The 27,508-nt window shown below is 43.4% G+C and overlaps 1 protein-coding gene across 10 annotated transcripts in view; it reads left to right on the forward strand.

The window, feature by feature from the left end:
• EPHA5 (EPH receptor A5) overlaps positions 1-27,508 on the forward strand; it is a 197,853-nt gene that overhangs the window by 157,003 nt on the left and 13,342 nt on the right. For 7 of the 10 annotated variants that reach the window (XM_057411047.1, XM_057411048.1, XM_057411050.1 and 4 more), the window contains 8 exons: positions 3,198-3,263; positions 10,062-10,129; positions 11,595-11,720; positions 12,736-12,921; positions 17,418-17,479; positions 18,287-18,496; positions 20,328-20,477; positions 25,147-25,340. In XM_057411047.1, the coding sequence (XP_057267030.1) occupies positions 3,198-3,263; positions 10,062-10,129; positions 11,595-11,720; positions 12,736-12,921; positions 17,418-17,479; positions 18,287-18,496; positions 20,328-20,477; positions 25,147-25,340 (1,062 nt within the window). The remainder of the gene's footprint in view (positions 1-3,197; positions 3,264-10,061; positions 10,130-11,594; positions 11,721-12,735; positions 12,922-17,417; positions 17,480-18,286; positions 18,497-20,327; positions 20,478-25,146; positions 25,341-27,508) is intronic. The other 3 variants (XM_057411052.1, XM_057411053.1, XM_057411057.1) reach the window with 1 other exon arrangement.

The following is a 27,508-nucleotide window of genomic DNA, read 5'->3' on the forward strand; positions in this document are numbered from 1 at the left end:
AAGGATTAGAAAAATCTTCCCAGGCATCCTCAAGTATTTCAGTCTCTAATTACAAGCCTCTGAAGAACATCCCATTAGAGTAGCTTATTAAAAGCAACAAATGAGGTTTTCATTTATCATGACTCTGAGTGTTCAACTTATAACTCTTAAAAGCCACAGCTAGATAAGGCACAGCCTCTCCGAGATCTATCTAGCCACTAGAAATGTAGTTTAATTCCGAATGCTGTCTGGGTCATCTGCTGACTTGTGGTAAATTAATTACGTTGATTGCAGGCACAGTTGTTGGTGCTCATCAGATATATACATTTCATTAACAAAGTATGTAGCCCAGGGTTTGAAATGATGCCAAGGGTGTTGATAAGTCCTCCTAGCACAGGTTTATTAAACTTTGCTCTCTGGACAGTTGGGCTTGCAAACCACATAGGCATTGTGGGGGTCACCTTTGCTAGAACTGTATCAGCTTTGTGTACATGAGATAGCTGGAAGAGGTAGAGTTCATCTAGCCAAAAAGTGGGGCAGTGCCAGCCAGCCACAGAGGTTCAGAAGGTGCAGCTGCAGCTCCAGGCTCCTCTACTTTGTGTTTGCCCACCTTGCAGCCCTTTCCTTGAAGCCAGGCCTCAAAGCAGGAGTCACATTTTGTTTCAAGCCAGCTTGGCTTTTGGAGACACTGCTACCTCAGCACCTCATTCTTTCCTAGCAAAGGCGATTTAACACTGTAGATGTTCTCTCAATAGCCTTAACTGGTGCATGTTGCCTCGATGTGTCATGTTAACCTGCAGCAGATTGGAGGGGCTCCTGACCGCCCACTGGGGCCAGAGGCAGTCCCCACAAGCTCTCCTTGTAGTCTGCTGGTCAGTTCAATGATGCTGGAGGAGACTTTGCAGATAATTTTGATGTATACAGTGCTTGGTTCAACTCTGACTGCTCCCCAGTACAGGTCAGCTTGCCGGTCAAAGATCTTAAAACCCCAGAAAGGTCTGGAAGTATGTCATTAAGCAGCAATCTCTTATCCTGCCACAGCATTTGATCTCATCTGGGAAAGCATTTGCTCTCACCTTCTTAGTTTCTAAACCAAGACCTGTGTGCAGCGAGAAGACAGGGAAACTCTGTCCCTACCAGGAGCCATCAGCACCCAGATGCGGTGGCCATGAGGGCACGGCAGGTTTGTTGCGGTTTAATATCCAGTTTTGTTTGCCTCAGGATTTTTATATTCTGACATTTGTCTGCCAAATCAAGCCATCCTTTTAACACAAGCAGTAATAAATCTTCCTTTGTCTTAACTGTGCCAGCCAAGTAGTCCATTGACTTACTTAGCCAAGCGCTTCTGGGATTGGAAAGTGGATTTTGTTGTCTGCTGATCCAGTTTAGTTTGTTTCTAACAGCTTTAGATTTCCCCTAATGTTACACCTCAGAGTATTTTCACCCTAAGTGCACAGCATTATGCGACGGCTGTGCAGGCATGAGGTTGCATTTGACGTATTTCCCTTACACTTGAGCGTTTTTTTGCTCTCCATAAAGGGAGCAAATGAGATCTGAAGTGTTTTGCATTTAGTGCAGAGAACTGATTTTGTCTCAGACCAGCCCAGTTACTGATGAGGTGCTCAAAGAGTTTTCTTTGTGTAAAAAAACAACGAGCTCTTTGCATATTAACAGGGTGGTTGCTTTTCAGGTTAATTGAACTATGGTTTCAAAACCCTTGACTTTTCTTGCTGGGTAGTGTGGGAAGGTCTGGTGACAGCAAGCGTTAGAAAATACCTGGGGAAAAGGGCCTCCTAGCTAAAATATGAGCTGAATTGCCAGAGCCATAGTGATCTTCTGGAGACTGCCAGTTCCCTGCACTCAAATCCTGCAAGGTCAAACCCAGAAAATGCAAAATGGACTCCAAATATATAATGGCTGAGTTCCCTTTGTGTGCTTTTGAGTTTTGGATCTCTGGTATTAACTCGAGTCAATGGAGAGGTTTGTGAAGCTGAGCTGGTCCCATATTAGTATGACTGCACAAGCTAGGGCGTTATGAATATACAAAATATTGTCAATTACAGTAAAAAAATATTGGCACGTTGTTTAGAAAATTAGCACGTTGTTTTGCTGGTGCAAAAGGAGCTTAGAGAGACATTCTGCACCAGTTCTAATTTAAGTAAGCACATAATTGAGTATGTAATTCTGTAAACCATCGCATGCCTGAAGTTATTTTGAAACATAATTCAAGGCAATGCAGTCGCAGAATGTTAATTTTGTCTAAATAGGCTATTTTAACATGCTCTGGCATTGCAAGTTACGCTTTATAAAAATCTGATGGGCACAATCTTTTTTTCAAGAATGAAATGTTATGATGATTTGAGAAGTGATGAGTGAGATCTTCAGCTGACTCCAGCCAGAGTATGTCTGTACCATTGGGCTGCTGCTTGTATGTTGTACTGAAGTTCTTCCTGTTGTTTTTTTCTGCAGTGTGTTCTTTTTCAGGATGAATTACCTTAATAGACTTGGTAACTTAAAAATTGTCCATGCAAAGTTCTGTGACAAGGATAAAGGTCAGTTACTGAGGTGAAGCCAACCTTGGGTTGTGGACTGATGCCAGATGAACTCACACTCTGACTGGACTAGAGTAAGGGCTCAGCAGCCTTCAAAAGCAAGCTGTGGATGCACGCAGTACCTTTCTACTCACCATATTTTGAGTTTATTTAGACTGAATGCTCACACACAACCTGTCCTGCTTCTTCAGACATATAATGCACATGCAAAAAGCTTCACTGATACAAGGAGATCCAGAAAGAGCTGCGTAGTTGAGTACATGCATAACGGTATGCGCAAGCAGGGCTTGCATTCATGCAGTGCTTTTTTTGTTAAAGGAAATTGTACTATTCCACACACCTGTGGAAAAAGTCCCTTTGCCTGCTCCAAGGCAGATGCTTAAGTTTAAGCACATGGGTGGCCCCATTAATCCTAACAGTTGTACTCAAGTACAGGAAGCATATGGTTAATTGCTTTGCAGGACCAAGATCCATGCATTCTTCCCAAGGCGTTTTTCCCCATCAGTAGTACATGCCATGAAATTCTTGCAGCCCAGGGTGTTAAGGTCCAAATAATAATTGCAATAAGATGGAAGAAGTTCATATAGAAATGTTGCAAAATGTACTTTCACCTTGCCAGGGCAGTGGGATTATTCCTTATCCTGGGCCTTTTTGTTTGCTTTTCAGTTGCTGCGATCATGGCTGTGGGTGGGCTTCTTCTCTGCGTGCTGTTGCCTATCCAAACCTAACATGGTCAGTGTTCCCACCCATGCTGGCTCCTATTTCGTGTCCTCCCTCCATGTTTTTTGTGCATGGTCTGCCTTTCCGTGCCTTTCTTGTATTGGCCTGGAAATCGCTTTCTCTTCTGATCTCTGCACCCAGTATGTCTATCTCAACAACTGGAAATAGCATGACCTGAAGCAGAGTGTGTCTCCAGCAAGAGCAGGGGTCTCAAGGGGAAAAAACCCACCAAACTAATGTGTTATGCTGTGCTTGATCCAGACACCGCACCAGCAACGTCATGTGTCATAATAAACCATCATATAAGCTGGACACATTCTTCTGCTTCTTGTCACCAAAAGGGGCTGGGGGAGGTAACATGCCCTCAGAAAGGAGGTGGGAGGCAGGTGGGAGTGGAAAGGTATTTAGTGGCATGTAAGATGCATGTCAGTGAAACGAACAGCTTGTCATCGACACGTGTCGATGTATGACCTACATGGCAATGACATGATGCTATTTGCCAATGATATGCTTCAGTAGCATTGGGCATATCCCTGCGAGCATCGAGAGCTGCGTATCCGTGCTGCATGCTGCCCTGTTCTGCCACCATCTGAGATGTCTCACCAGATCCTGCTCTCTTGTACTCTTCTCTCTTTTCTAACTAATCAAAAGAAGAGTAATTTTAACTTCTGTTGGTTTGACTGGACGTGAGTTGGGTTGCTTCCTGAAAGGAATATATTTTAGGTCTTTCAATGAGCTGTAATCTGTGCTGACAAAGATCTTCTTAAGCCTTAAGGAGACTCATGCAGTCACCATCCCCATCAGATAGCTGCTTGAGACCACAGAAGCATTAAAACATCCCATAAGTGCTGTTAAACTGGGAAGGATTTGCAGCACAGCTGGGTGAGAGGTGTGAAACTCTTCTACTGTGTTTTCTGAGGGATACTGAGGATTTATATGGTGGGAGCTGGGTGATGGTGCAGTCCCTGGCTGTGGGGCACAGCAGTCATGTGTGCTTTAGTGATAGTACCTTTGGGTTCTCTAATGCTGTATTTTGGCTCCGTCAGAGGCCTGAACCAGGCAGGAGTTTTCGAATACAAATCTCAAAGGCCTAAAAGCGGAGGAGTTTGTTTTTTTTCCTGCCTGTTTGAGCATTTCTAAATTGTTTTCTTTGTGAGTGCTTAAGAGCAACATTAATAAGCAAGGAAGCTCAGCTCAAAGCGTTAGGCTGCAAACTATTCTTCTGGTATGTGCGGTCATTCCTGCAAGCAACGATTGTGCTACAAGAAAACCTCCCAGTACTTCTGTTGTCTGTTGTGCCTGTGCCACTAGTGCACAAGCAGTCCCTCAGTGGAAGTCATGCTTCAGATGTGCTCAGCAAGACTCCCAACCAGAGAGTGGCAGCAATGGAAAATACTTCTCAGACCAGCAATGGACTGAACGGCTACAAAGAGAAAGTTGGCTGACCTGGAAAACATTCTCTACAGGTTTCCTTCTAAGCTGCAGAAACTAATGTGGCAGCAGACTGGGAGGGGAAAATGGGAAAAGTGACTACAAGGCACGGATGCTGTCAGCTGTGCTGTGGGAAGGCACAACAACCTCTTTAGCGAGATTTATGGAGATCACTTCAGAGGGAGCTTCCTGCAAGAAGGGGAAATGGGATCTTGTTTATTTTCAATTGTTCTGGTGGTGGTTGAGGAAGGTGAGGAGTCATTCAGTGTGAAGGCAGGGAAAGACTAAAGTCTAAAAATACCACTGCTGGAACAGTGAAACTTCCTTTGTAAGGCATCCAAGTTAATCAGAGGTCAAGGCAGGGTAGTATTGTGTAGAGGGGGACAGCAGTGGCTGGGGAAAGCTGCTGCGAAGGCCAGTGAGCCTGCAGTGGTTTTGAAGGGACCCTACCTCAGGCCAGTTGTCTAGTGTGTCTTTGAACTGAGATGAATGTCTTAGCTTGTCACCTCAAGACCTTTTCCTGCTCTTTTGATCCCATTCTCCAAATTATAGGACTTTGAGAGTAGATAAAGTAGTTGAATGAGTCATATTCCCAGCCTGCACGGGTTGCTCCAAGTTACTCCAGGTGAAAGGTTGATCCAGCACGATGGAAGCAACTCCTTATAGACATTTAAAAATGCAGGAGGAAAGTGAACAGAAAAATGGGAAACAACTTCCAGTATAAAAGCTGTTCATTTTACACCAGTCCCTTGAGTATTCCCTGGTTTTGCAATACTGAATACTGAATTGCAAGCAGAAAAGGTGAATGCTGAACATAGACCAACACTGCTAGAGGTAGACTTTTGCCTCTGTCTCTCAGGATTGGTGTTGTTTATCCAGGCTAAAGCTGTTTGCTGAACAAGTTATTGTCTCCAGACCCAGAGCTGAGGCGACAGGATCTTGGCCAGATGGACGGATCCATTTTTGTTTGTTCCTCTGGGTGGAACACGGTCCTGCCCTGCAACACGTATGCAGCCTTATTACTTTAACATCTTGGAATCAATGGCATGAAATGAGCATTAACCCCTTGTAAACAACAGTCCTGCAGTTCTCACAAACCTCTGGTAAAATGACAGCTCAAGATGGGTTTGATGCATTCCTCAAAGTTGATTTATTGTAAAAGATGTGCTTCTGAGTGGAGGTCTGGCCCCTGAAAAGAAACTGGCATTTTGTCGCTGTTTCAGAGAAATGCACAGAGTTCATTTATCTCATATTTAAGAGATTAAATACATGAATGATTCTCTGCAGGACTGGGATGGGAGATTGCATGCTGCTTCAGGACACAAGCCTTTCAATGGTACTGACTGCATCTAGCAAGGTGAGGTCCCTTTCCTCATTGGGGATGTCTTAAGTGCAGTCCCCTGTGCATTTCCAATAACAGCTTGGCTGTGTGCTGAAATGCTTTGGCCTATGCCTATAAAAGAAGTATGTAAAGACTCTCCCACATCACTTACTAGGGCTTGGATGGCCAAGGCCCAACTCCACAGTTCTCTGACTGTGTCCTGTGTGGGTTGTGACCAGTGTGGTGGCCCCGGCTAAGAAGAGGAAACCGCTTCCCTTGGGTATTCTGTGTTTTTTTGGGAATGCCTTGGGTGGCTGAGGGACCACACTCCACCTGGTAAGGGCACCCCAAAGCACAGGGTCAGACACAGAGTATCTTTATCAGTCCAGGGAGAAAAAAAACATCTTCCTGCCTCATTTCTTGACAGATTTTTCTCCATGAGTTGGCTTCTGCCATTCAAGGAAGTGGTCACTGGTTTCCCAGCTGGATTCTTCATCTTTCTACCTGTCTGTTTTATATTTTATAAACCTATATAGGGATCATTTTACAATTTCACTTTTATAATCTGCTCCATAAATATTTTATGAGCTGCCTGCCAATCTGCAACTCATTTTTAAATAAGACATGATGCCTTAAGAATATTTAAAGTCTCGCTTTCTTTCCCTCTGATATTTTTATTGAAAAACACAGAGCTGTGCAATGAAGACATCTGCTTTCTAGATAGAGAAACTGGGACAAATCCACAACAAGAGTAAATGAGCTGAGATTCAGGTGTGCTGCTGAATTGCATTAACTCTTTGTCTGAATGTCTCCAGCTCAGTGGGAGATGAAGCAAGTGTCAGGATCTTTATGCTTTTGCTGTACGTGATATAGAAAAGGTATAGGAAATCTATGGTTTGTACAATGACAATAAACTAGAGAATGAGTCTTCCATCAGGAGGCTATTGACTCGCAGCATTTCCGATAAATATGAAGAGCAATACACATGCAGAAATGGATTATTTCATAAACAAGTGTGTGTTTTTTCTTTCATCAAAATACATTGCAAAGCCACAATATTTAGATACTTTTATCTGCCAGTAAGATTTACATCGTGAACCAGGACCGTTAACCTGAAACAGCAGATTTTCGACAAAAAAATAGTTGTGTGTGTTATTTAAAGCATCTGAAGGTCAAGAAGGGAAGAAGTGCAGTTTAGCCCCAGTCAACGTGTAAATGGCTTGTTTCTCTGGGTAGTTTAAGGAAGTGAGTATGTAAAGGGTGCAAGTGATTGCAACAGATAGGTTTTGCAGCAAGCTGTTAGTGGCACCCAACTGTTGCTTGCTGTTTGCAGTCCACTTACTGCCATTTCACTTCAGTGTGTCTTGTCAGAACTTTTTTTAATGATGCTCTGCGGGTCCCAGAGCCTTATTTCATATGCTGATGTGATGTGCTGCTGTATGTGTTACCTAGCTTGAGAAAGAGGGACGGCCAGAGCCAACTGTTTCACACTGTCTCATTGAGTGTGTCCCTGGGCAGTAAAATATGGACCATCATGCATCAACGCATGCTTTTTCTTGGATCACTGAATGCTAGCAATGGCACGTTCCGCATTTCTATCTCCTCTCTCTTCGTGGTCAAAGAACCAGTAGATGAGGATAGTAAATAGGATAATGTTAGAAAGCTTATTTATAGGTAAAGTACTCCACACCTGAGGAAGTGATAAGGGCATTTGCTCTGAAAAGGCAAACAGATTCAGTCTTGTATATGTGCATTTGGTAGAAGGATGAATTGAAACACTTGTGCTTTTTTCAGAGGAGAACTGAGTTATAAGCCTCAATCCAGAAAAGTACTTCTGTGGAAAATGGCTGTAACTTTTGACAATTTGGAACAGAAAAATCTGGGACTGCCAGAAGTGGGAATTGATAATACCACTCTAGTTTATACACTTTAAGGGGAGGCAGTATGATGAAGAAGAACCCATTTTCACCCAAGGGTTGTGAATACCAAAACATGCTTTTAAATGACCCTTCCTCCCAGGTTCAATGTGTACACCTAATCCTTAGGTTTTGAGTTAATTAGGCAGGACCCCACCTTGGGGAAATGGCACTGCCACTGCTAGAGCAAGGTGATGAGTACTGACATGCAAATAACTGAGCCTCATTGCCACTCTCATAGGTTTTGCATTCAGAGTGTGGTGATCTCTGCTGCTGAAATCATGCCCTGCATGGATAGATAGCCTGGCTGTTTCTCAAGTGCAACCTGTTTGTCTCTCTGCCCGTGTCCCAGGACTGCCTGTCAGCCTCCTTCCTTTTCTTCTGCACCTTGTCTCGATCCATTCCCCTGCATTTGCACAACCTTTGCAGACTTTTTTCCTCCTCTCCCCTTGGCATAGGTGTCCCCTTCTCCCCAAGGTAAGTCTAAGTGCCTGCTCCCCTTCCCTGGAGTAACCCAAGGAGCTCAAGTTGCTTTTCTCCTTCTCTGTCTGTCCAGCTCTGCTGGGGCCAGCTCAGCAGCGGTGCATGCGTCCCACTGTGTTGGGGCTTTTGTTGTAATTGTGATCATTTCACAGATCCAGTGCCAAAATCCTGTAGCTGAAAGAATGCTTGGCCCCATGCATTCAAGCAGACAGCAGGACTTCATGCTGAGGGCATGTTTCATGCAGATGCCTATTACTGCCTATTCCTAATTGCAGTTTTGTTTCTGCTAATTGTATGCTCCTCCTTGCTGTGAGTGGTGCTGGAGTGCTTGCATCCCCCTATCTCAAAAATCATGGGCAATGGAAAAGACCCAGCGTCTCTCAGCTTTACGTGGTTTCGTGGTAATCTGAGGCTTTCTTTGAAGTGTGCCAGCTAGCAGTCCCACTGTGAGCTAGATGGGTTGTAGGTGTCTATTCCAGGTTTTCCATTCTACCAGGCAATGTCCCTCTGTCTCATGTTCATGCAGTTTGCTTTAAGGTCAGTCCAGTTCCTGTACCCAGTTATCACATCAGGTCCTTGGAAAGACTGGCATCATATGTGCATGTATGTGCATTGTACATACCGCATTCCGTATTCTTAAATGTGCATATATATGTGAGTATATAGCAGGTTTTGCCTATGCAGTTACCCTGTGGCTTCTTACATGGTAGTCTTAAGTGAAGCAGATCTCATAAATGCCACCAAAGCATTCAGTTAATGCTAATGAAATAACATTGCCTAGAGAACCAGTGAGAAGAGTGAAGGACGAGTCAGGGAAGAGCAGCCAAAGGCTAATATGAGGAAGATGTCCTGTGGAAGGTACGACTCTCATATGGCTGTGGTTGCAACTCTGTGGCTAGGATTCAGCAGTATCCTTGCAACTTCCGGGTGCTAACATGGGAGCAATCAATCAGGCAGTGACTGCATGTCTTTTTTCATCTTTACTGGTGCTGGGCAGAGGGGATTGCATGAATTGTAGCTTCCCTGCATAGATAGGAGACATGCAGAAAACCCCTTCAAACCCAGAAATACATAGGAGACCCTTGAAGGCACTGAGGCAATGGTTTGGGTTTTTTTTTTGCTTTGTAAGCCATTATTTTGCATGTGTTTAAGGTTTTACATGTATAATATTTACACAGGGCTTTTTTCTAAAGTATTGAAATTTAAATTTCTATGCAAATGGACAGTGGATGGAGGGGAGCATGCAATGCATACAACATGGTGCCTGCAAAAAGCTCTGTGGTCCAGTAGATCTTGCTTCTGTGATTCTGATATTTCATCCCATTCCCCTTTAATGTCCTTCCTGTCCTTGCCTTCTTGTCTTCTTAATAATAGTTGAATTAGATGTATAGTAGAGTGAAGTTGTTCAGAATCATCTGTGGGATTTGCAAACACAAGTCCAATTGAAAATCAGTGGGCCTTGGGCCCTAAATCCCGTTAGGGAAATTGCAAGTAGTTGATGAGCTAAAACTGGGACAGCAGCAATACAGCTGCTAGAGAGGTTGGGTTTATCGCTGCTCTGGGTTTCTGTGCTTTGTGTGATTTGAAGTAAAGAGTGGGGTTCTGCCATACAAGAGACAAAAACACTCTTCTGTTTGTTTGTCGTTTTTTTTTTTCCAGGAGATGTGGTTATAGCAAGGCTAAACAAGATCCAGAAGAAGAAAAGATGCATTTTCATAATGGCCACAGTGAGTAAAGATCAAACACACACGTATGTGTTTTTGACTTTCAGTAGCAGTAAGACATACAACTGAGAGGGTTTTCTTTGGTTTGGTTTGGGGAAGGATTTTTTGTGTTTTGTTTGTTTTAAATTTTGGGTTTGCTGGTAATTCACAGAAGATTTTTTTGCTCTGCTATTTTGTAAGTCCACATCTGCCCCTGCTCTAAGCTCCATGGAGAACTGAACATTTGAACAGGCCTTATATGTGCCCAGTTATCCACACCTGTACACTTCCAACAGATCTCTCTAGCAAGACATTTTCTCCTGTCCTCTGTCTTTGCTGTGTGACCCAAGGTGCTATTAATTTTGCCCAGTCAGCGCATAACAACTTTACATTTTTCTGGTCGGGACTTGTCAGTCCAGAATACCTGCTTGAAACCCTTACTCCACCCCCCATAGGTGGCCATAAGGACCAAACCCACATTTACTCTTTGCTTTGGATGCCTCTGCAGAGGCATGAGAAGTAATGCCTACATCTTGCTCCTAGGAAGTTTTCAGAAATTCTGTGTTAATGCCCTTGTATACGAAACCCTTTGTGGTGATGCTAGAAAATACAGCTCATGGTTACTGTCAGTCCTTCTGAACACCCAAAGCCAGTGTTGTTTGAAAAGCATTCCTTTGTACGGTGCTGTGGGAACTGGGAATGGGTAACAGCAAGGTGCCTTTTGGGGTGGAAAAGGCAAACACATCTTGTGAAAGTCAAATTTCCATTAGTGCTGTGTAATGAAGGCAGCAGGAAGCAAATCAATTAAAAGCCACAGTGTAATGTAGCTGTCTCATTAGACTGATGAGCAGTTCTTCATGTGAGTAACTTTAATGATTGTCAAAATAAACTTATAATATGGATAATGAAAATAGTTCTTTTTTCTCTCATGTCCTGCAGAAAAAGCCTGCTATTGATTATATTTATATTGGTACAACCCACAGGATTTGCACTGCAAACATTCAGTTCATTTCTATCTCAGTAATTCTGTCTGAAATAATGTGGCTGATTGATGACCTAATCTGTGACTAGTAGGGGATAATTTATTGCAGGTCTTCATCACCCCCCATCTGTCCAACTTGCTCTGCAAATTGTTCACTTAACTTTTAGCTTTTTGTACTTTTCCTCCTGGCATACCCTTTCCAGATCCAGAAAAGGGTCCTTTTGTACCAGACCCTGGACCGGCCCTTTACACAGCACTGAGAGGGAATTTTAGCTGTGCATCATTCCAGCTCAAGCAGTGTCATGTGCTTTTCTAAACAAATGAAATTACATGTATGTCACATATAAACTGAATGTCGTTTTCCAAGAAAGTTATTTATTTTTTTAATAGAAATAACATTCCCTGCTGCAGTTTTCCTGCTTTTCCAGCAAAGTGCAAAGGACAGGAATGTCTATTGCCCATCCTCTGTCATGCCATGTGCCATTAATGCTTTCAATTTGTTTCCAGTTAAGCTGCCTGGAGTAAGGACCTACATTGACCCCCACACCTATGAGGACCCTAACCAAGCTGTCCATGAGTTTGCTAAGGAGATTGAAGCTTCATGCATAACCATTGAAAGAGTTATCGGAGCTGGTATGGAAATGCATTTCATGATCCTTAGCAGCATAGAGGGTTGGCTTTCTTAACACAAGAGATCAAGGAATGGTCGTGAAATACTTGCGCTGTTAGGTACCCTGCAAGTGATGGAGAGTATGTTCCAGCTGAAGTGTGAAACAAAACCTGCCATTATCTGCAGTTTTGAAACTCAGGGACTGAACTGAAAATGGCACAAAATGGTCACATTTCAGCCAAGCTGAGTTATTTTGATGGATGCTAAGGGTTCAGGTTCTTTTCACCATTTTAACCTTTTTCTCCTCCCCATTAAGGTCAGTCTCAAAACAAAAAGTAAGAATAAGAAGTCAACTACAAAAAAAAAACCACAAACCAAAGTCCAAAGCTTTCAACTTCCTTGGTTAAAAGAAGCAACTCCCATTTTCTTTCTAGTTAAGCTGTTTGTTTGGACTTGCATCCAACCTTAGGAATATTTTCTATCCTCTGAAATTATGGTTTTAGAGGTAATTTACTGTTCACCAGAAAAAAAAAAGAAAAAAAATCCATTTTGGGTCATAAAATCAGAAAGGGTTTATAGTCCATAAAAATATATGTTGCTGTGAAAGGCTAACAGCATTCCATCTATGTAACTTACTAAAGGAAGGTTAAGAAGCAAGTAGCTTGTGTTTTACGCAAGCTGTCTACACAGGGCGATGATATAGGATGTGATAGGACTCTTTCATCTACTAGACAAAATTAGGAAAAAAAACAATAGACTATGGAACATAGCTCTTTAAATATAGGAAAATTACTTTTTTCTTCCTAGTTTGTTTTTTGTTTTTGGTTTTTTTTTGTGTGTGTCTATGAGTTTCTTGGCTTGTGGTACACTGACTGAGAGGGTGATCACTGTGATGTTCAGCTTTCCACATCTGTGACTGTGGAACAGCCCTGCGTGCTTTTGATCAGTTGTCTATAAGGGCTGGACTGCTTGCTGTAGATGGACACGTGCCATGCATTCCTTCCACGTGATCCCATTCTTTCTGATTTTGTTCTGAAGGTGAATTTGGGGAAGTCTGCAGTGGGCGGCTGAAGCTGCAGGGAAAGCGCGAGTTTCCAGTGGCTATCAAAACTCTGAAGGTGGGCTACACAGAGAAACAGAGGCGAGATTTCCTGGGAGAAGCAAGCATCATGGGGCAGTTCGACCACCCCAACATCATCCACCTGGAAGGTGTTGTAACAAAAAGTAGGTACAAGTTCTGTGGACTGCTCTTCTGGAACTCTGGCTGATGGGAGAGTTGGGTGAGGGGAGGAAGTAAGACTTGGGTAACGTGTTTGACTGTGCCTTTCCTAATTTCTCACAAAGCAGTGAATTCGCTTTACCTCATACCCTGTAGGTCCAGACAAGAACAAGTTCCCCAACATTGTAAAGAGGTTTTGGGCCCAAAGGATGTTGGTGTTCTTTCAGCTAGAAAGGATAAATAATGGATAAACCGATAAGAAACGTTAACTCCCTCTGCAAACCTTGCCTCACTTAGGCATGATGCGCATGGCCTAAGAGGCAATCCCTCTTCAGAAGCCCAAAATTAAATGAGACAGAAATAGGAGATTATATGGTTTGCCAGCCTCAGGCAGTGGACAGGTGATGGAGACAACAGTAAGCCTGGGATGTCTGAAGTGTACTGCCTGACTGCTGCCTTGTGAGTAGTTCAGCAGCACCTACTGCCTGCAAAACCATTTTGAACGCAGTGATGCTAAGCCACCCGCTAAGCTTATTGAGAAGGCTTACTTCTTATTCCTGCCGTTATTTGTTTGCTTTTCAAACCACGTGGGCTCCAGAGTGAGCAAAGATGTGCCAAGAAGCAATTTCCCTAGCAGGCAAACGGGGAGGATTTTGCTACCAAGAGTCTGGGAAAAGTAAATAAATATATTAAAAAAGAAAACCCGTCAATTCCTGATGATTTCCAGCCATCATATTTTGAGAAACTACTGAAGCAAAGCCCACAGGAGGGTAGTGCTGAGCCTTGTGATCACTCACAGGGCATGTGAGCAAGGACAGAAGTTAGCGGAAGTTTTCCTTTCCAGAAACAGAGAAGAAGAACAGCAATGTAGCTGAAGACAACAGGACAACAACCACAATTAAGGCAAGCTCCCTCTGGGATCTGCTGGTGATGCCCATAGTTATAGTTGCTGCTGATGCTGGCATATAGATTATGAGAGGGGTTGAAGGCTTGGGGAAAATGTGAAATGGCTGGCAAAACATGTAAGCATGAGAGTTACTAAGGTCTGACCGCTCAGTTAGCAAAATAATCTTCCATAGCTTTCGCAGCCCAGTTCTTCTCTAAATTACTGTATTCATTAAAGATAAGGGCAGAAGAATCTCTTCCCCCTTTTCTTCATGATTGGTGATGTCAGAGCTTAGCTACTACTGCTCAAATGCTGTTGTTTGGGGCCATGCGGCTATGGTTAGTGCCGTTTGTCATTCATCAGAGTCAGCATCTCCAAAATTTGCTATTTTGCAATCAAAAGCCTTTTCTTGCATTTTTCCTTGAAATTGCATTTCCTAAAACTTTCAAGAAAAGAAAAAAATGACCAAGATAGGTTTCTCCCCGAAAATTGAATAAATATGAAGATCTCTCAGGGTCTCCCTGTATACCCCTTAATGCATAAAAGCTCCCATTTCTAGCACTGCAGGGATGCGGGATATTGGGCAAGAAGCTAGTCATGATTATACATTCATAAAGGCTACTGCTGACACAGGCTTGAGTCTTTCTGTCTGCTGAGGCCTCAGGGGATGGGTGGGAATCCCACTTTAGAGAGGATGTGCCTCCCTAGTGAGGTTTCTTTTATATAATGTGGCTGTCTGCTCCAAAGGCCATGGCAGTGCTGGGAGGTTTGCTTCTAAGTTGAACTTGGGGCAACAGTAGTTTGGATGCAAGGACACATGTTCACCGTGAGCTCCTCATTAGCTGAGTAAATGCTCGTTTACTGCACTCAAATTTTTTTCCATCAGGCATCTGGAGCATCTTCCCAGCTTTTTTATTTTCTTTTAAATGGACCAAACCAGCTTTTATGAATCCCAATCTATGTTGCTATCTCCAAGTATTGTTTAACTTCTTTTTCCCTGCAGTATTTTAGTCATTGGGCTGTTGTAGATTCAGATCTTTAGGGTAAAATGTCTTTGCTGCATCATGATTTACTTTGGAAGTAAATTAAGTTAAATTGAATTAGGCCATTTTTAATTCTGAATGAGAATATCCACACAGGGGCTTAATACCATTTAACTAATCTAGTTCAAATGCACACCTTAGTTAATTTGGACTAATCATCTTCATTGTCCCTGTGCAGACAAGCCCTTAGCTATTTCTGCTTTACAAAGGTAACGACAGTCCTGTTTTCATTTGCATCCTTTTGGTTGCACTGAAGGTGTGTGCATTGCATTAGTACACTGATGTGAATGACATCTACACATATTTTATGGCCCTGTAATGCCAGGAGGGAGCCCTACTGATACTGAGAATCAGCCTACTGCTTTAGAAGGGCCACTGTTTACTTTTAATTTACTTTGTTGAAAAATACTCTATTTGTATCTTTTAATTCCATGCTTTTGGATATGGGGCTAATTTATACCACAGTTACTGTCAACCTGCAGCAGTCAGGTAATGAAACATAAGTGCCAGAAATCCTATTTTCTTTTCTCTGATGGCAACCAAAGGCAGGAGTCTGAAGGTCCTCCAGAATGGTCACGTAACAAGATGCCGTCTCGCTGCAATGCTGCCTTGCAGTGTCAGATAAGGGACCTCATGCTACAGTTGAGGGTTTGTCATGGTTTAAGCCCAGCCGATAACTCAGAACCATGCAGCTGCTCGCTCGTTCCCCCTCTTCTTCCACCCCTGCTCCTGAAGGGATGGTGAGGAGAATCGAAAGAATGTAAATCCCATGGGTTGAGATAAGAACAGTCCAGTAACTAAGGTATAACACAAATCACTACTGCTACCACCAATAATAATAATGATAAAGGAAATAGCAAGGGAAGAGAATACAACTGCTCACCACCTGCCAACCGATACCCAGTCTGACCCGAGCAGTGATCTTGGCCTTCTGGGTAACTGCCCCCAGTTTATATAGTGGGCATGACGTGCTGTGGTATGGAATACCTCTTTGGCTAGTTTGGGTCAGGTGTCCTGTCTCTGCTTCCTCTTGGCTTCTTGTGCTCCTCCTCACTGGGAGATCATGAAAGGCTGAAAAGTCCTTGGTCAGAGTAAGCATTACTTAGCAACAACTGAAAACATTGGTGTTACCAGCGTCATTCTCAGGCTAAAGTCAAAAACACAGCACTGCACCAGCTACTAAGAAGGAGAAAAATGACTGCTACTGCTGAACCCAGGACAGGGTTTAATGTTTAAAAGCAAAAAATAAAAAAATAAAATAAAATTGAGGTATACCTGGTATTTTCCTTCCCTGTGTAGTTACTGATGTGTTTGCCAACTTATGGGAACATTGCATGAGATCTCTCCTTCCTCTTGCATGCAGCCCATGTGCATAGACAGACAGCTGTCATTCTTGAAGATGGAGCCCATTATTTCTTTTGGGAATTAAGGGTATTTTTCATGTCCCCAGGGTGCACTTTTCATATCAAAAGTAATACTTTCAGGAAGCTTAGAAGCTCAGGCAGAAACAGTGATATTAGCTTAAAAGAACTGAAGCAGCTCAGGTCCCTCATGCTGCAAAAATAGTATCTGCACAATGAGTGTTTTGATTGACAAGTTTACAATTACCTTTATTATGTGGATAATTAAGCAGTAAATTAGGCAAATAGTTAAGATAACAGGAAAGTGGGAAGATTAAGATCAATCTAAATGGTAGAACATGTGCTGATTTTTAGGAGCATTTACCTTCATGTGCATGTTATGACATGCAGCAACTCTTGTTGATCGTTTCTATGAAAAACATTTATAATGCACTTTACAAATAATTGACAGTTCCTCTTTTGTCTGTGCTTCATGCTAGCTAATGGAAATTGATTTAAATAAAAAATAATTTACGTGTGCTTATAAGATTTCATTGAATTTACAAGGGCTGGAGCACACCACATTAATTATTGCTATGTCATTGTGGCAAGCTAGCGAGAAATTAGATATAAAATCTGAGCAAAAACTATATAAAATTACCATTAAAATGACTCGGGGATGAAAATTAATCAAATGGATTTGGAAAAACATTATTATTCCTGTCAACAATAGGAGACCAGGTCTTTTGTTAAGAACTTTTATTTTGATTTCCACTCAACTCATTCCATACTTAACTTGCTTTTGTTCTGCAGCATAAATATTCCTATTCTTTCTTCCAGATGTATTTACAAGGATAGTCACATGGGATTACTTGAATTACAAGGGATGTAATACCATTCTGTCCTGGTCTTAGTCTTGGTGGTTACCAAGCTCACACAGATACTTCAGATTATCCTTACAACCTCTTCCTCAAGCATTGCCTATAAGCTTTAGGGCTTGGTACCCCACCTATAATACAGGATTTCTTTTTCATCCCCTACTCCTCAGTTCCCCTATGTCTACATATATTATGGCAAAACCTATTTTTATCCTGCTGGGACAGCAGTGTCTCTGTAGATTTACTGTTGCATGGCTGTATATTCGCATTCAGGTGCATTATGAAAAGACTTTATTGTTGTTCATGTTATTTTAAATAAAATGCTGACAAACTCATGCACTTTTTTTTTTCCAGGCAAACCAGTAATGATAGTAACTGAATACATGGAGAATGGTTCTCTGGATACATTTTTAAAGGTAATTCTTAGACCCTTTTTCCAGGGGGATCTTGGTTACAGTTTGGGTTCTTTGCAGATGGTTAATATCAATGAAAGTGTTTGCTGGGTGGTGGTCCAGCTGTTGATGCTGTCTGGAGGCAGGAGTAGCTTGGTTGTCTGATCTACATTTATACAGCATCATGAAGGACCTGGTGTGTACATTGATATGAACAGATAAGAATAAATTGGAGGATGTTTATTTTAGAAGGCAGTCTACTGCATGGAAATGATTAACTTATCCTGCAAAATTTGATGTGTTTCAAGAGCACATCCACACTACATCATGGCAAACCCCAGACTTGTCAGTTTTTCCATTAAACATAAGAGCTAGCGAAGGGAGGATAGGGGAAGTGGTTAGAAATGTGGTGTGGCAACATGGGGAAGAGCCCCTAACACCAGATATTCACACATGGACTTCTGCAGGTAGGATTTCTATGCAACTTGGTGCCATTCAGTTGGCTGACTTTGAGACAGCCCACTCCCCTTCCTTTATACTCATAACTACATGTGTTCACTCGCAGTCACCATCTCTTTATCAGTCACCAGTAGAAATAGCTTGTTCCTTGATCTCCAGTTAAAAGAACTACATTTCCTTAGCTTTGTTTCTAGAGATCCTAATCCAAACAATGAAACTTTGAAAAGCTTCATGGTCAGAGCATGAGAGTAATGAATTATTAATTTCCCTGTTTTTCTTCCCTGGAGACTTGCCTTTGCAGTTTATTCATGCACACACAATGCTGAGGGTGCAGAGACTCTTAACTGATCAAATGTCTCCTTCCTTCTGCAGAAGAACGATGGGCAGTTCACGGTCATTCAGCTGGTCGGGATGCTGCGAGGCATTGCATCAGGAATGAAGTACCTGTCTGACATGGGTTACGTACACAGAGATCTGGCTGCCAGGAATATTCTAATCAACAGCAACTTAGTCTGCAAGGTGTCAGACTTTGGCCTCTCCAGAGTCCTAGAAGATGATCCCGAAGCAGCATACACTACCAGGGTGAGTTAGGAGCTCAAGAAAATGATTGAGCACAAGTAAAACATATTCCTGCCAAATTTTGGCATTCAGGCTTTCTAGCAAAGAGGTTTCTACAAATCCAGAGCCCTTAAACTGTGCACAAGGGTTTGGCCAGGTATTACCAGTTAATCGTTGTCAGATTAATTTTGCAAATGCCTGTTACTTCGTAGTGGAGGTGGCCAAATAAGGCAGAACTTAACTAATAACTTTATGTTAACTAAGTTCATGTTGAGCACCTGAGTTGGAATAGTAAACTTTGCAAAGGTGCCAGGCTTCCTTCTGTCCTCTTTAGTGAATACCGAAGGAAGGAAAGAGTAAGTGCTTTGCTTGGGCACCCATGCAAGGATGTAAGCCACAGTCTTCTGGACAATTTGACCCTTTTGAAACTTTGGTGAGCATGTAATATTGTTGCAAATGATGCACATGGTCTATAACATTACTCTGTTGAAGGTAATTTCCCCCAGTCTGAGAAAGAGCTACTTCAGCCTCGGTGCTCTGCCCCTTTCCATCCTTTATTCATCCTTTCATGGCCTCAGCCCACCTATCCCAGTGCAAGGTCACATGAGCCCAGCACTACAGACAGGGGGTGAACAGGATCCATCCTCAGCAGCACAGGGTTGGAGAGAGCTTCCAGTGTTCATGGCAGGGATTGGCACACCCAGACTTGTCCTGTTAGCGTGCTTTTCCAAGGGTATTATTTAACAGGTAGTGGGAGCTCTGGGTCACATTCCCAGTTCCTGTGGAGATCTGGGAAAGGTCTTTCAGCTCTTGGCAGTCACAGCCCCACTATGGGACTCAGTGCACGACTGGACTGCAGTTTCCCTGCAGGTTGGAGGGCTCTTGGCCAGCCCTGCTGTGATTCCAATGTGCTGCCATGTGCTAATTGGCACTGCTGAGAATCTGGCCCATCACTTAAGGCATGTGCTGATAGGCCTGTGAATAAATAATTATTGGAAGAAGGGACTTTTTAAAATCTACTTTGAAAATGTATTCCAAATTCTGCCTTTTTCCAATAACAAACACTGTTAGGGAGCATTCAGGGAGACCTTCCAGTACTTAGCTCAACACTGAAAGGGATGGACTTCACAGTAAAATATATTTTTAAATAAATCAAGGGAGACAACCTCTTTAAACCCAATGAGAAAAGTATTCCTTAATCCAAACTTTCCTCTTCCTCCCTTCTTCCTTCTCAGAGCTGGTCTGAAGCTTGATTTCTAAAATGGTAGAAAGGGGAAAAGGAACAGCAAAGCGCATTTGACAGCTGTGGCATCATTTTCAGTCCCATGGCAGAGGACAAGCCGACTGGTCTTTGCACACACAGGTTCCTGTGCTGGCTACGAAGCTTTCTCTGCAGGATCAGGACTGCATTAAAAAAAGAAAAGGCATTATTTCTGCAGCAATTTGCATGTATCCCGCATTAGATCAAAGTCTTCCTCAGCTTCAGAGCTGTCTGTTCCTCCCCAGCTCGCTCTCAGAAATGGAGGAACTGTATTCCCCTACCAACCTGCACAACATAATTGAGATGTTGATCCTATACATGTCCTAGCATTCAAACAGCATTCAAACAACAAACCTTCAGGACAGCCAATTAGTAGGCAGCCTACAAATGCTTATGGGCTGAGATAATGTGAAAAAGGGCCCCATGCTGTCAAACAGATTTACTTTAAAATTCGATGTCTCTTTCCAGAGAGAAAATAACATCCCTTGATGCTCTAGGAAGTTCTGTTTCATCCTCCTTTGCATGTTTTCTGCCCTCCTCTGCAATCTGGTTTTGTTTGATTTGGGTTTTTTTTCCCTTTTCTTTTGCTTCTAGGGAGGGAAGATCCCCATCCGATGGACAGCACCCGAAGCGATTGCCTTCCGCAAATTCACATCAGCCAGTGACGTCTGGAGCTACGGCATCGTGATGTGGGAGGTGATGTCCTACGGCGAGAGGCCTTACTGGGAAATGACAAACCAAGATGTAAGCATGTGTGACAGCTGCCGCGTGCTGGGACTTTGAGGGCTTTGGTGTTCATTCTGCAAGCAGAGAGGCAGGATGGGGACAAGAGGAGGAGAGCTGCTGTAAAAATGGCTTTGCTTCCCTATGCCTGACAAAAATGTTCTTCCCGTTTGGTGCTCTTTTCTGCAGCGGCAGCAGCAGAGAGCTGACTGTGTGCAGAGGGAAATGTGTCTGCACAGAGGCAAGCCTGCTTCCCCCAGCAGACTGCTGGAGCTTCACTAATGCTGTTAGAGCTGGAGCCTGTCCCTCTTCTGCTTAATGACAAAGATTGCCAGGGGATAGATACTGATAAACTGGCAGCGTTTCAATTGTGTGTTCAAACCCCTGCTGCCGCGTAAAGCAGAAACTCAGGGGAGTCATGGTAAGGGCTTTGTTTCTCTGCACAAAAGCTGGGTGATTTGATCTAGTGACAGCAGTCCAGAGAGCTTTCTTGGTTGCCCTTGCATTGCTGATTTCAAGAGAATAGTTTTGTTCCTGTTGTGAGCATCTTGTAAGTCTGTCCTAATGCAAGCTGTTAATGCTTTGTTTGTACAGCACCCTCAAGTTCCCTTGCTCCTGTGCCCCTGCTTTCTTGAGCCTCTGACCTCAAGGCCACCCTCTGAAGCATTCGCCAGACAGGGAGATGCCTGGGGACATTGTCTTCCTCCTGTCGCAGCTCTGATCCCAGCCTGTGTATGGATCCCTTCATCCTGCTGCAGGGCTAAATCCAACCCCGAGCTCATCATAAACATCTGTCCTTGTCTAAGGCTAAAAAAAATTAAGTCTGGGGTTGCCAGATTTTATGTGCCTCACCTTCCTCTTCATATCTCTGAGAACCATGATGTGTGGAGGTCTCTGAGAATGCCAGTTAGTGCATGACATAGGGATCACCATAAAGCATGCGGGGCCACCCAAAGCAGCTTTCTGATGTGGAGCACAATGCAACCCCTGTGTGTGGAAAAGAGAGTCATTCCTCATACCTTCCACTACATTTCTGCAGCCCTGCTGCCTGTGGAGGTGCTGCTGCCGGCTAGGCAAAGCAAGCAGGTCATTGTTCCACCATGGTTTCCTCTGGTCACAACACCTGATATTTCATCTTTTTTTTTTTGAGCAGTATCCCTGTGAGTTTCTGTCATTTCACTGGCAGCAAAGGCTCTGGCTGAGCATTCTGTTTCTCCTGTGGTTTCTCTGCAGGCCTTTGCTATCAGTGGATGTTACTACCGTTACTACCTGTCACGCCAAGCTGCTGTCTCGTCTCAGTTTGAGTCCAGGCGTGGAAATGAGTGGTACCTTTGAGACGGTCACGCCATGCTTCTTGCCAGGGAGACAAGCTTGTTGTTTGGCATGACTGCCCCACCACTCCTGCACTGCCAAAGCTGTCACGTTTGCAGGGAGTTTGGTAACGCAGCATGTATTTACGTAGGGATTTATCTCAGTCAAATACAGAGACTTTTTTGCATAGCCTGTGCGGAGAATGCAGCAATTGAGAGCCAAGCTTTTTTTGTCACACTGAGCTCTGTAACTATCTTTAATGCTGATGCCTCAGCATAGCACAGATGTTGTTCAGTAAATGCCAGGCTAAGATTCAAGCTGGTGCCAGTAAAATAAGGCTCTGTGGCTGGGGAAGTCCCATGTCTGGACCATACTGCTATGAATATCCACACTTTGCAGAACTGTTCTGAAAAGCCCAAATGCCTCCATGCACTGTGGGGCACGACGAATTTCATGCTTGCCTGAAGGGAAGTGGATGAGGGATTGGTTTCTTTAGCAGCAGAAAGTAGAAGACTGGTGAAATGTTTATGAGCATCAGTTCTGCTCAGGTTTTGCTTGGGTTACCTCTGCCTCTGAAGGTGGCAAGTGCCTGGATGCTGGAGGCTTATGAAACTTGATTCAGTGCTGTGGCATGTTTCTTATGTGATTTATGGCTTCCTTCTCCATCTTCTGAAGGCTGCCTCTTCTTTCCTCCCCTGCTTGTCTTGACAGAAGAATCAGTGGTGTTAAATACAGCTTTAGCTTTCATACGGAGGACATGGTGTCTCTACTCACATGAATTTCGGACTCCATTGCACAGGAGTTTCTTGTTGCATGGGCTGTAATTAAATCACATCGTTTGCAAGCACAGTCAGTAATGAACAAAATGATTCTCACCATGTTACAGCTGGATTGCTTTAAAGGAGATGCAGTGCTGTAGGGCAGGCAGCATTGTTACTGTAAAGGCTACAGACCATGGTTTAGAGTCATGCTAGTTTCTGAATGACCTTCTAAAGATATGCTTTGACTTGACCACAAGATAAGGCTTTGATGCAGGAATTGTTGGGAGGAATTCTGTGGCGTGTTACACAGGTTGCTAAGCTAAATGATCACAGTGGTTGCTTTTTAGTATTCACACTGGTAGTTTTATGAAAAGAAAGCTAGAACTGTTGCTTTGATTTACTGGAATAGACTATCCCAAATCATCATCTCCCAAACACCCAGTTCAGTGACCCCAATCCATAAGTGAGTAGTGTTTGTCCAGAAGAAGAACAGGGACAAAAATGCCTCCTTGGGTGCAAATTTTAGCTCTTCAAGTCTTACAAAGCAGTATACACTGATGAATGGAACAGCGAATGTGCCACTTTCTTATTTTCTAACTATTGTGGTGGCTACAAGTGACTTGGTCTCTGTTGCTTCCTTCTTTTGCTCCTTTTAATGCCAGACCCCCAAGGCACCTTTAGATGCAAGAGTCTATTTCAGTATCCTAGCTCCTCACAGTGCTTTGATGCCATTTACATTGTATCGCTAGAACAAACGACATCCTGTAAATCAAGTTAAAGACATTGATTGTGATGTTACTTACTGCCAGGAATATCAAACATGCACAACCCTACTGCAGATGTAGTTCAGATAGTCTGAGCTGGTGCCAGATGGTCTACTCCCTGTCTTGCTACTATTTTCTTTCTCCTACACCTGGAAGATGAGCCGTTATTGCTATAAATACAGATGTGGACACAGCAAATAATAATCTTGTGGCTGTGCCACAATGAGGCTCTTTTTTAATAGGGCAGCTACAAATCTAGTATCAGGGACTAGCTGAAAAGCATGATGTGAAGAACAGACAGTGCAGATAGCATAGTGTGGTGGGGCTGGTTTCTGATATTGCGAGCAAGAGCCAGGTCATCGAAGAGACTACTTTGCAAGCACAGGTTAGGTAGAAAGCAGTGCAACTGCTCTACTGACAGATGAAATCTTAAATGGGCACAAAAGCACTGCAGGTCTTGTGGGCCAAATCTTCAGATGTGCTCACTGCATTTGGAGAAGATTACAAAGCCTCACCTACTTCTCAACTACATACATCCGTAGGGAGTTTAAGGTTCCTGCTACTGCTGCTCAGCCAGCCCAGCTCATTCCTGAGACGCTTCCACTTGGCAAGAAGCTGTGTGGTGGAGGATAATTTTAAAGTGATACATGTGGTCCTGAATTTCAGAGCCTTCTGAAATGCAATGCCAGCTCGACACGGCTCTTCCTGTACTGCATGTATAGAGACTAAAGATCAAGAAAACAACTTCCATGCTAACCACAGCACCTTCTTTTTGAACACAGGATGTTTTCAAATCATGAGATGGTGCCTAGAATGAATAGTATCTGATGTAGCTCTTGGAGTCAAGCAGTCAAGCGCTGTGGTTTTCCACACTGCAAATAGCTGCTTCCAGCTCCTTTTGGACAAGGAATCTTGGGAGTAGAGGGTGTGAAGATGGGCTGCCGAGACTCTTGGCATGAGCACAGACCCCTGTGGCTTGAAACACAAGCTGTGTTCTCCTGAAAGTCGTAATGGTTCTAAATGAGAACTGCTTAGCTTGAAGCCCTGCTGTAAATCTGCCCCAAACTGGGAAAAAAACAAGTTGCTTTCTTCAATTCTCCCCTCATTTATCCATTTCTGCCTTTCAAGAGGGACAGCAGCACATGTGCATACCACTTGTTTAAGATACCGAACCAGAGACGGTTTGTATCTGAAATCAGCGCAACAACCCTCCCCTGGTTTTAATTTATATACTTTTGGGCTGACATTTTAAATTCCTGGCAGAAATGTGGCCACACTAAGAAACAACTAGACCCAGACAGTATTGAATGATATATGAGATGGTTATTCTGCCTCTGCCTTGAATCCATCCATCAATTAGCATTCAAAGTCTCTTTTGAAATGCAGTCAGACTTTTATTACTGTAATACAAATTTGTGGTCTAGCACATGCTTTTTCATTTAGAAAGAAGCCAACATCTGAATAAATAAAATCACTGTACTTCAAGAAGATGCCAGAAAGCCCCGTAGGCTGCTTTTCATGGACTTAGGGTAGGCTCTTGGAGTTTCCTGGTATATAACCTACAGCCTTCGGCTGAGCTTTGAACAAGTGAGACATGACAATCTGCCCTCCCGGTTGCAGCAGTGCTGTGGCTTTCTGGATTCATTTTGCAGTGACCAAAACCTAAGTTATTCAACACATTCCATAGACAGTATGAAAGACAGGTTTGCCTCTTGTGTGTGGAGCTGGGGAGTTGTGGGATTTTGCTTGAGCATATTGGTGGTCCCAGAGTTCTCTGTTTAAGTCAGTTTGCATTTGGGGAAAAGACGAGAGGAAGAAAAGCAAGCCATCAGCCCTGTGTTTTGTCTCCCGTAGGTGATTAAAGCCGTGGAGGAAGGCTATCGCCTGCCAAGTCCCATGGACTGCCCTGCTGCTCTCTACCAGCTAATGCTCGACTGCTGGCAGAAAGACCGCAACAGCAGGCCTAAGTTTGATGAAATCGTCAGCATGTTGGACAAGCTCATCCGTAACCCAAGCAGCTTGAAGACATTGGTTAATGCATCGAGCAGGTACAAGTTAGGGCCAAAGCCATTTCTCAGAGTGAGATTCTTGTCTGAATACCTGCCCCTGGGGCTGAGTTACCACTTACTATTTAGCCTCTGCGTGTCTGCAGGTGGATGTTACTCCAGTTTAATTATGTCTAGAGGATTTTTCCCAAATATACTTCTGTTGAAATTGGCAGGCAGGTGAGCAATTCACTTACTGTCTAAATGCAGTGCTGCTGCCACAAAGAAAATTACTGTGACCTGTCTTTCAGAAACATGAGTTTCAGTGGTATTTATAGTTCTATGATAAAGCTACCTGTGCTCTATAACAAGATTAGAGAGGGCAAGACTTGAGAGCAGGAAGCAGGTAGTAAACACTGCTCAACTTATTTGCCTGTTGACTTCATATTGGTGATGCAAATGAAGAGCATCTCTCGGGGAAAGTCTTAGGCTGTGCAAAGCTCACAGACATTGATGACACCAGGCTGGATGGTACAGTCCTCATGCTGGAGGGAAGGGATGCCATCCAGAGGGACCTTCAGAGGTGGGCCAATGCCAGCTTCAGGAAGTTCAGCAAGGCCAAGTGTAAGGTCCTGCGCCTGGTTCAGAGAAGTCCCAATCACAAATACAGGCTGGACAGAGAATGACTTGAGAGCATCCCTGAAGAAAAGGACTTGGAGTTTTGCTTGACAAGAAATTCAACATGAGCCAACAGTGTGCACTTGCAGCCCAAAAACCCAAACATATCCCTGGGCTGCATCAAAACAACTGTGACCAGCAGATTGAGGGAGGTGATCCTGCCCCTCTACTGGGCTCTCCTGAGACCCCACCTGCAGTACTGCATCCATCTCCAGGGTCCCCAGCATAAGGAGAATATGGACAGGCTTGAGTGAGTCCAGAGGAGGGCCACAAAAACAATCAGAGGGCTGGAGCACCTCCTTTTGAAGACAAGCTAAGAGACTTGGAGAGCAGCCTTGCAGTGCTTAAAAACAGCCTATGAGAAAGCTGGAAAGCTGCCCTTTTTACAAGGGCATGTAGTGATAGACAAGGGGTAATGGCTTTAAAATGAAAGATTTAGGTCAGGTATTAGGAAGAAATTCTTCACTGTGAGGGTGCTGAGGCACTGGAACAGGTTTGCCCAAAGAAGCTGTGGCTGTCCCATCCCTGGTTCCCCTTTCAAGGCCAGGTTGGATGGAGCTTTGTGCAACTTAATCTAGTGGCAGGTGTCTCTTCCTTTGGCAGGGGGGTGGAACTAGTTGATATTTAATATCCCTTCCAACTCGGACAATTCTATTCTATGTCCAAGATTCTATACCCAAGTACATTCTCCCACAACCATTCCTAGGCATGCTAGCGACCACTGCCAGTTGTGATAGTCTTGGTAATCACAAGAGGATCTCTGTGATTCCCAAAGTTCTACACAAACTATTTACTAAAGCCACATTAAGTTAATAGAACAGCGGGTGCACAATTAAACATGAATATGAATAGCTGCATGGCTCCAATAAGGTAAATATGGTCAAGAAATAAAGCTGCACTTTATTCAAGAGAGATTAATATTTTTTTTGTGAGTTTTAGTAACAGTGTCTCCACCATACTGGAATCTTGGAGAGGCTTTTTCTATTTCCACTGGGAGGACACAAGTATTACTTCTGAGCCATCCGTGTTGCTAATCACTCAGTGGCTTGCAAGGTCATGAAGAAATGATGAATATAAGTCATTGCTGCTTCACTGATGGCAGTGGAACTCCCCTGATTTAAACTGGAAGAGGCCCTTTAGAAAAGCTTATTCTCTGGGGAGAAAAAAAAAAAGACACATCATTTTCCTTGGACAGGAATGAAAGGGATCTAAGATGAGGTTGGACTGGTAGTGTGGACACAAGCATATGTACTGTTGTGAGCACCATTTGAGTGAGTCTTGCACAGCTGCATGTGGCTTATTTCACCTGCTTGAACTGCTCGACTGCTGTTGCTCAACTTCACATCCCTGTGCTGGCATGTCATTCACTGGAAGAGAAGAAACATGAAATCTCTGTTAATATTTAAATAAAAGGTAGATCTGATTCACCCAGCTATTTTGCGTGTATCATTTACCATCTGAAGAAGAAATTACTCTTATTAGCAATTAGATGTAGTGTCAGTCCCAGCAAACCTGCAGGGAAAGCTTTATGATAGCATAAAATATGTGGTGTT

Source organism: Pezoporus wallicus, unplaced genomic scaffold (genome assembly GCF_028554395.1).
Source record: "Pezoporus wallicus isolate ANWC-B61680 ecotype Strahan unplaced genomic scaffold, APGP_CSIRO_Pwel_v1 contig_2439, whole genome shotgun sequence".
Lineage (NCBI taxonomy): Eukaryota > Metazoa > Chordata > Aves > Psittaciformes > Psittacidae > Pezoporus > Pezoporus wallicus.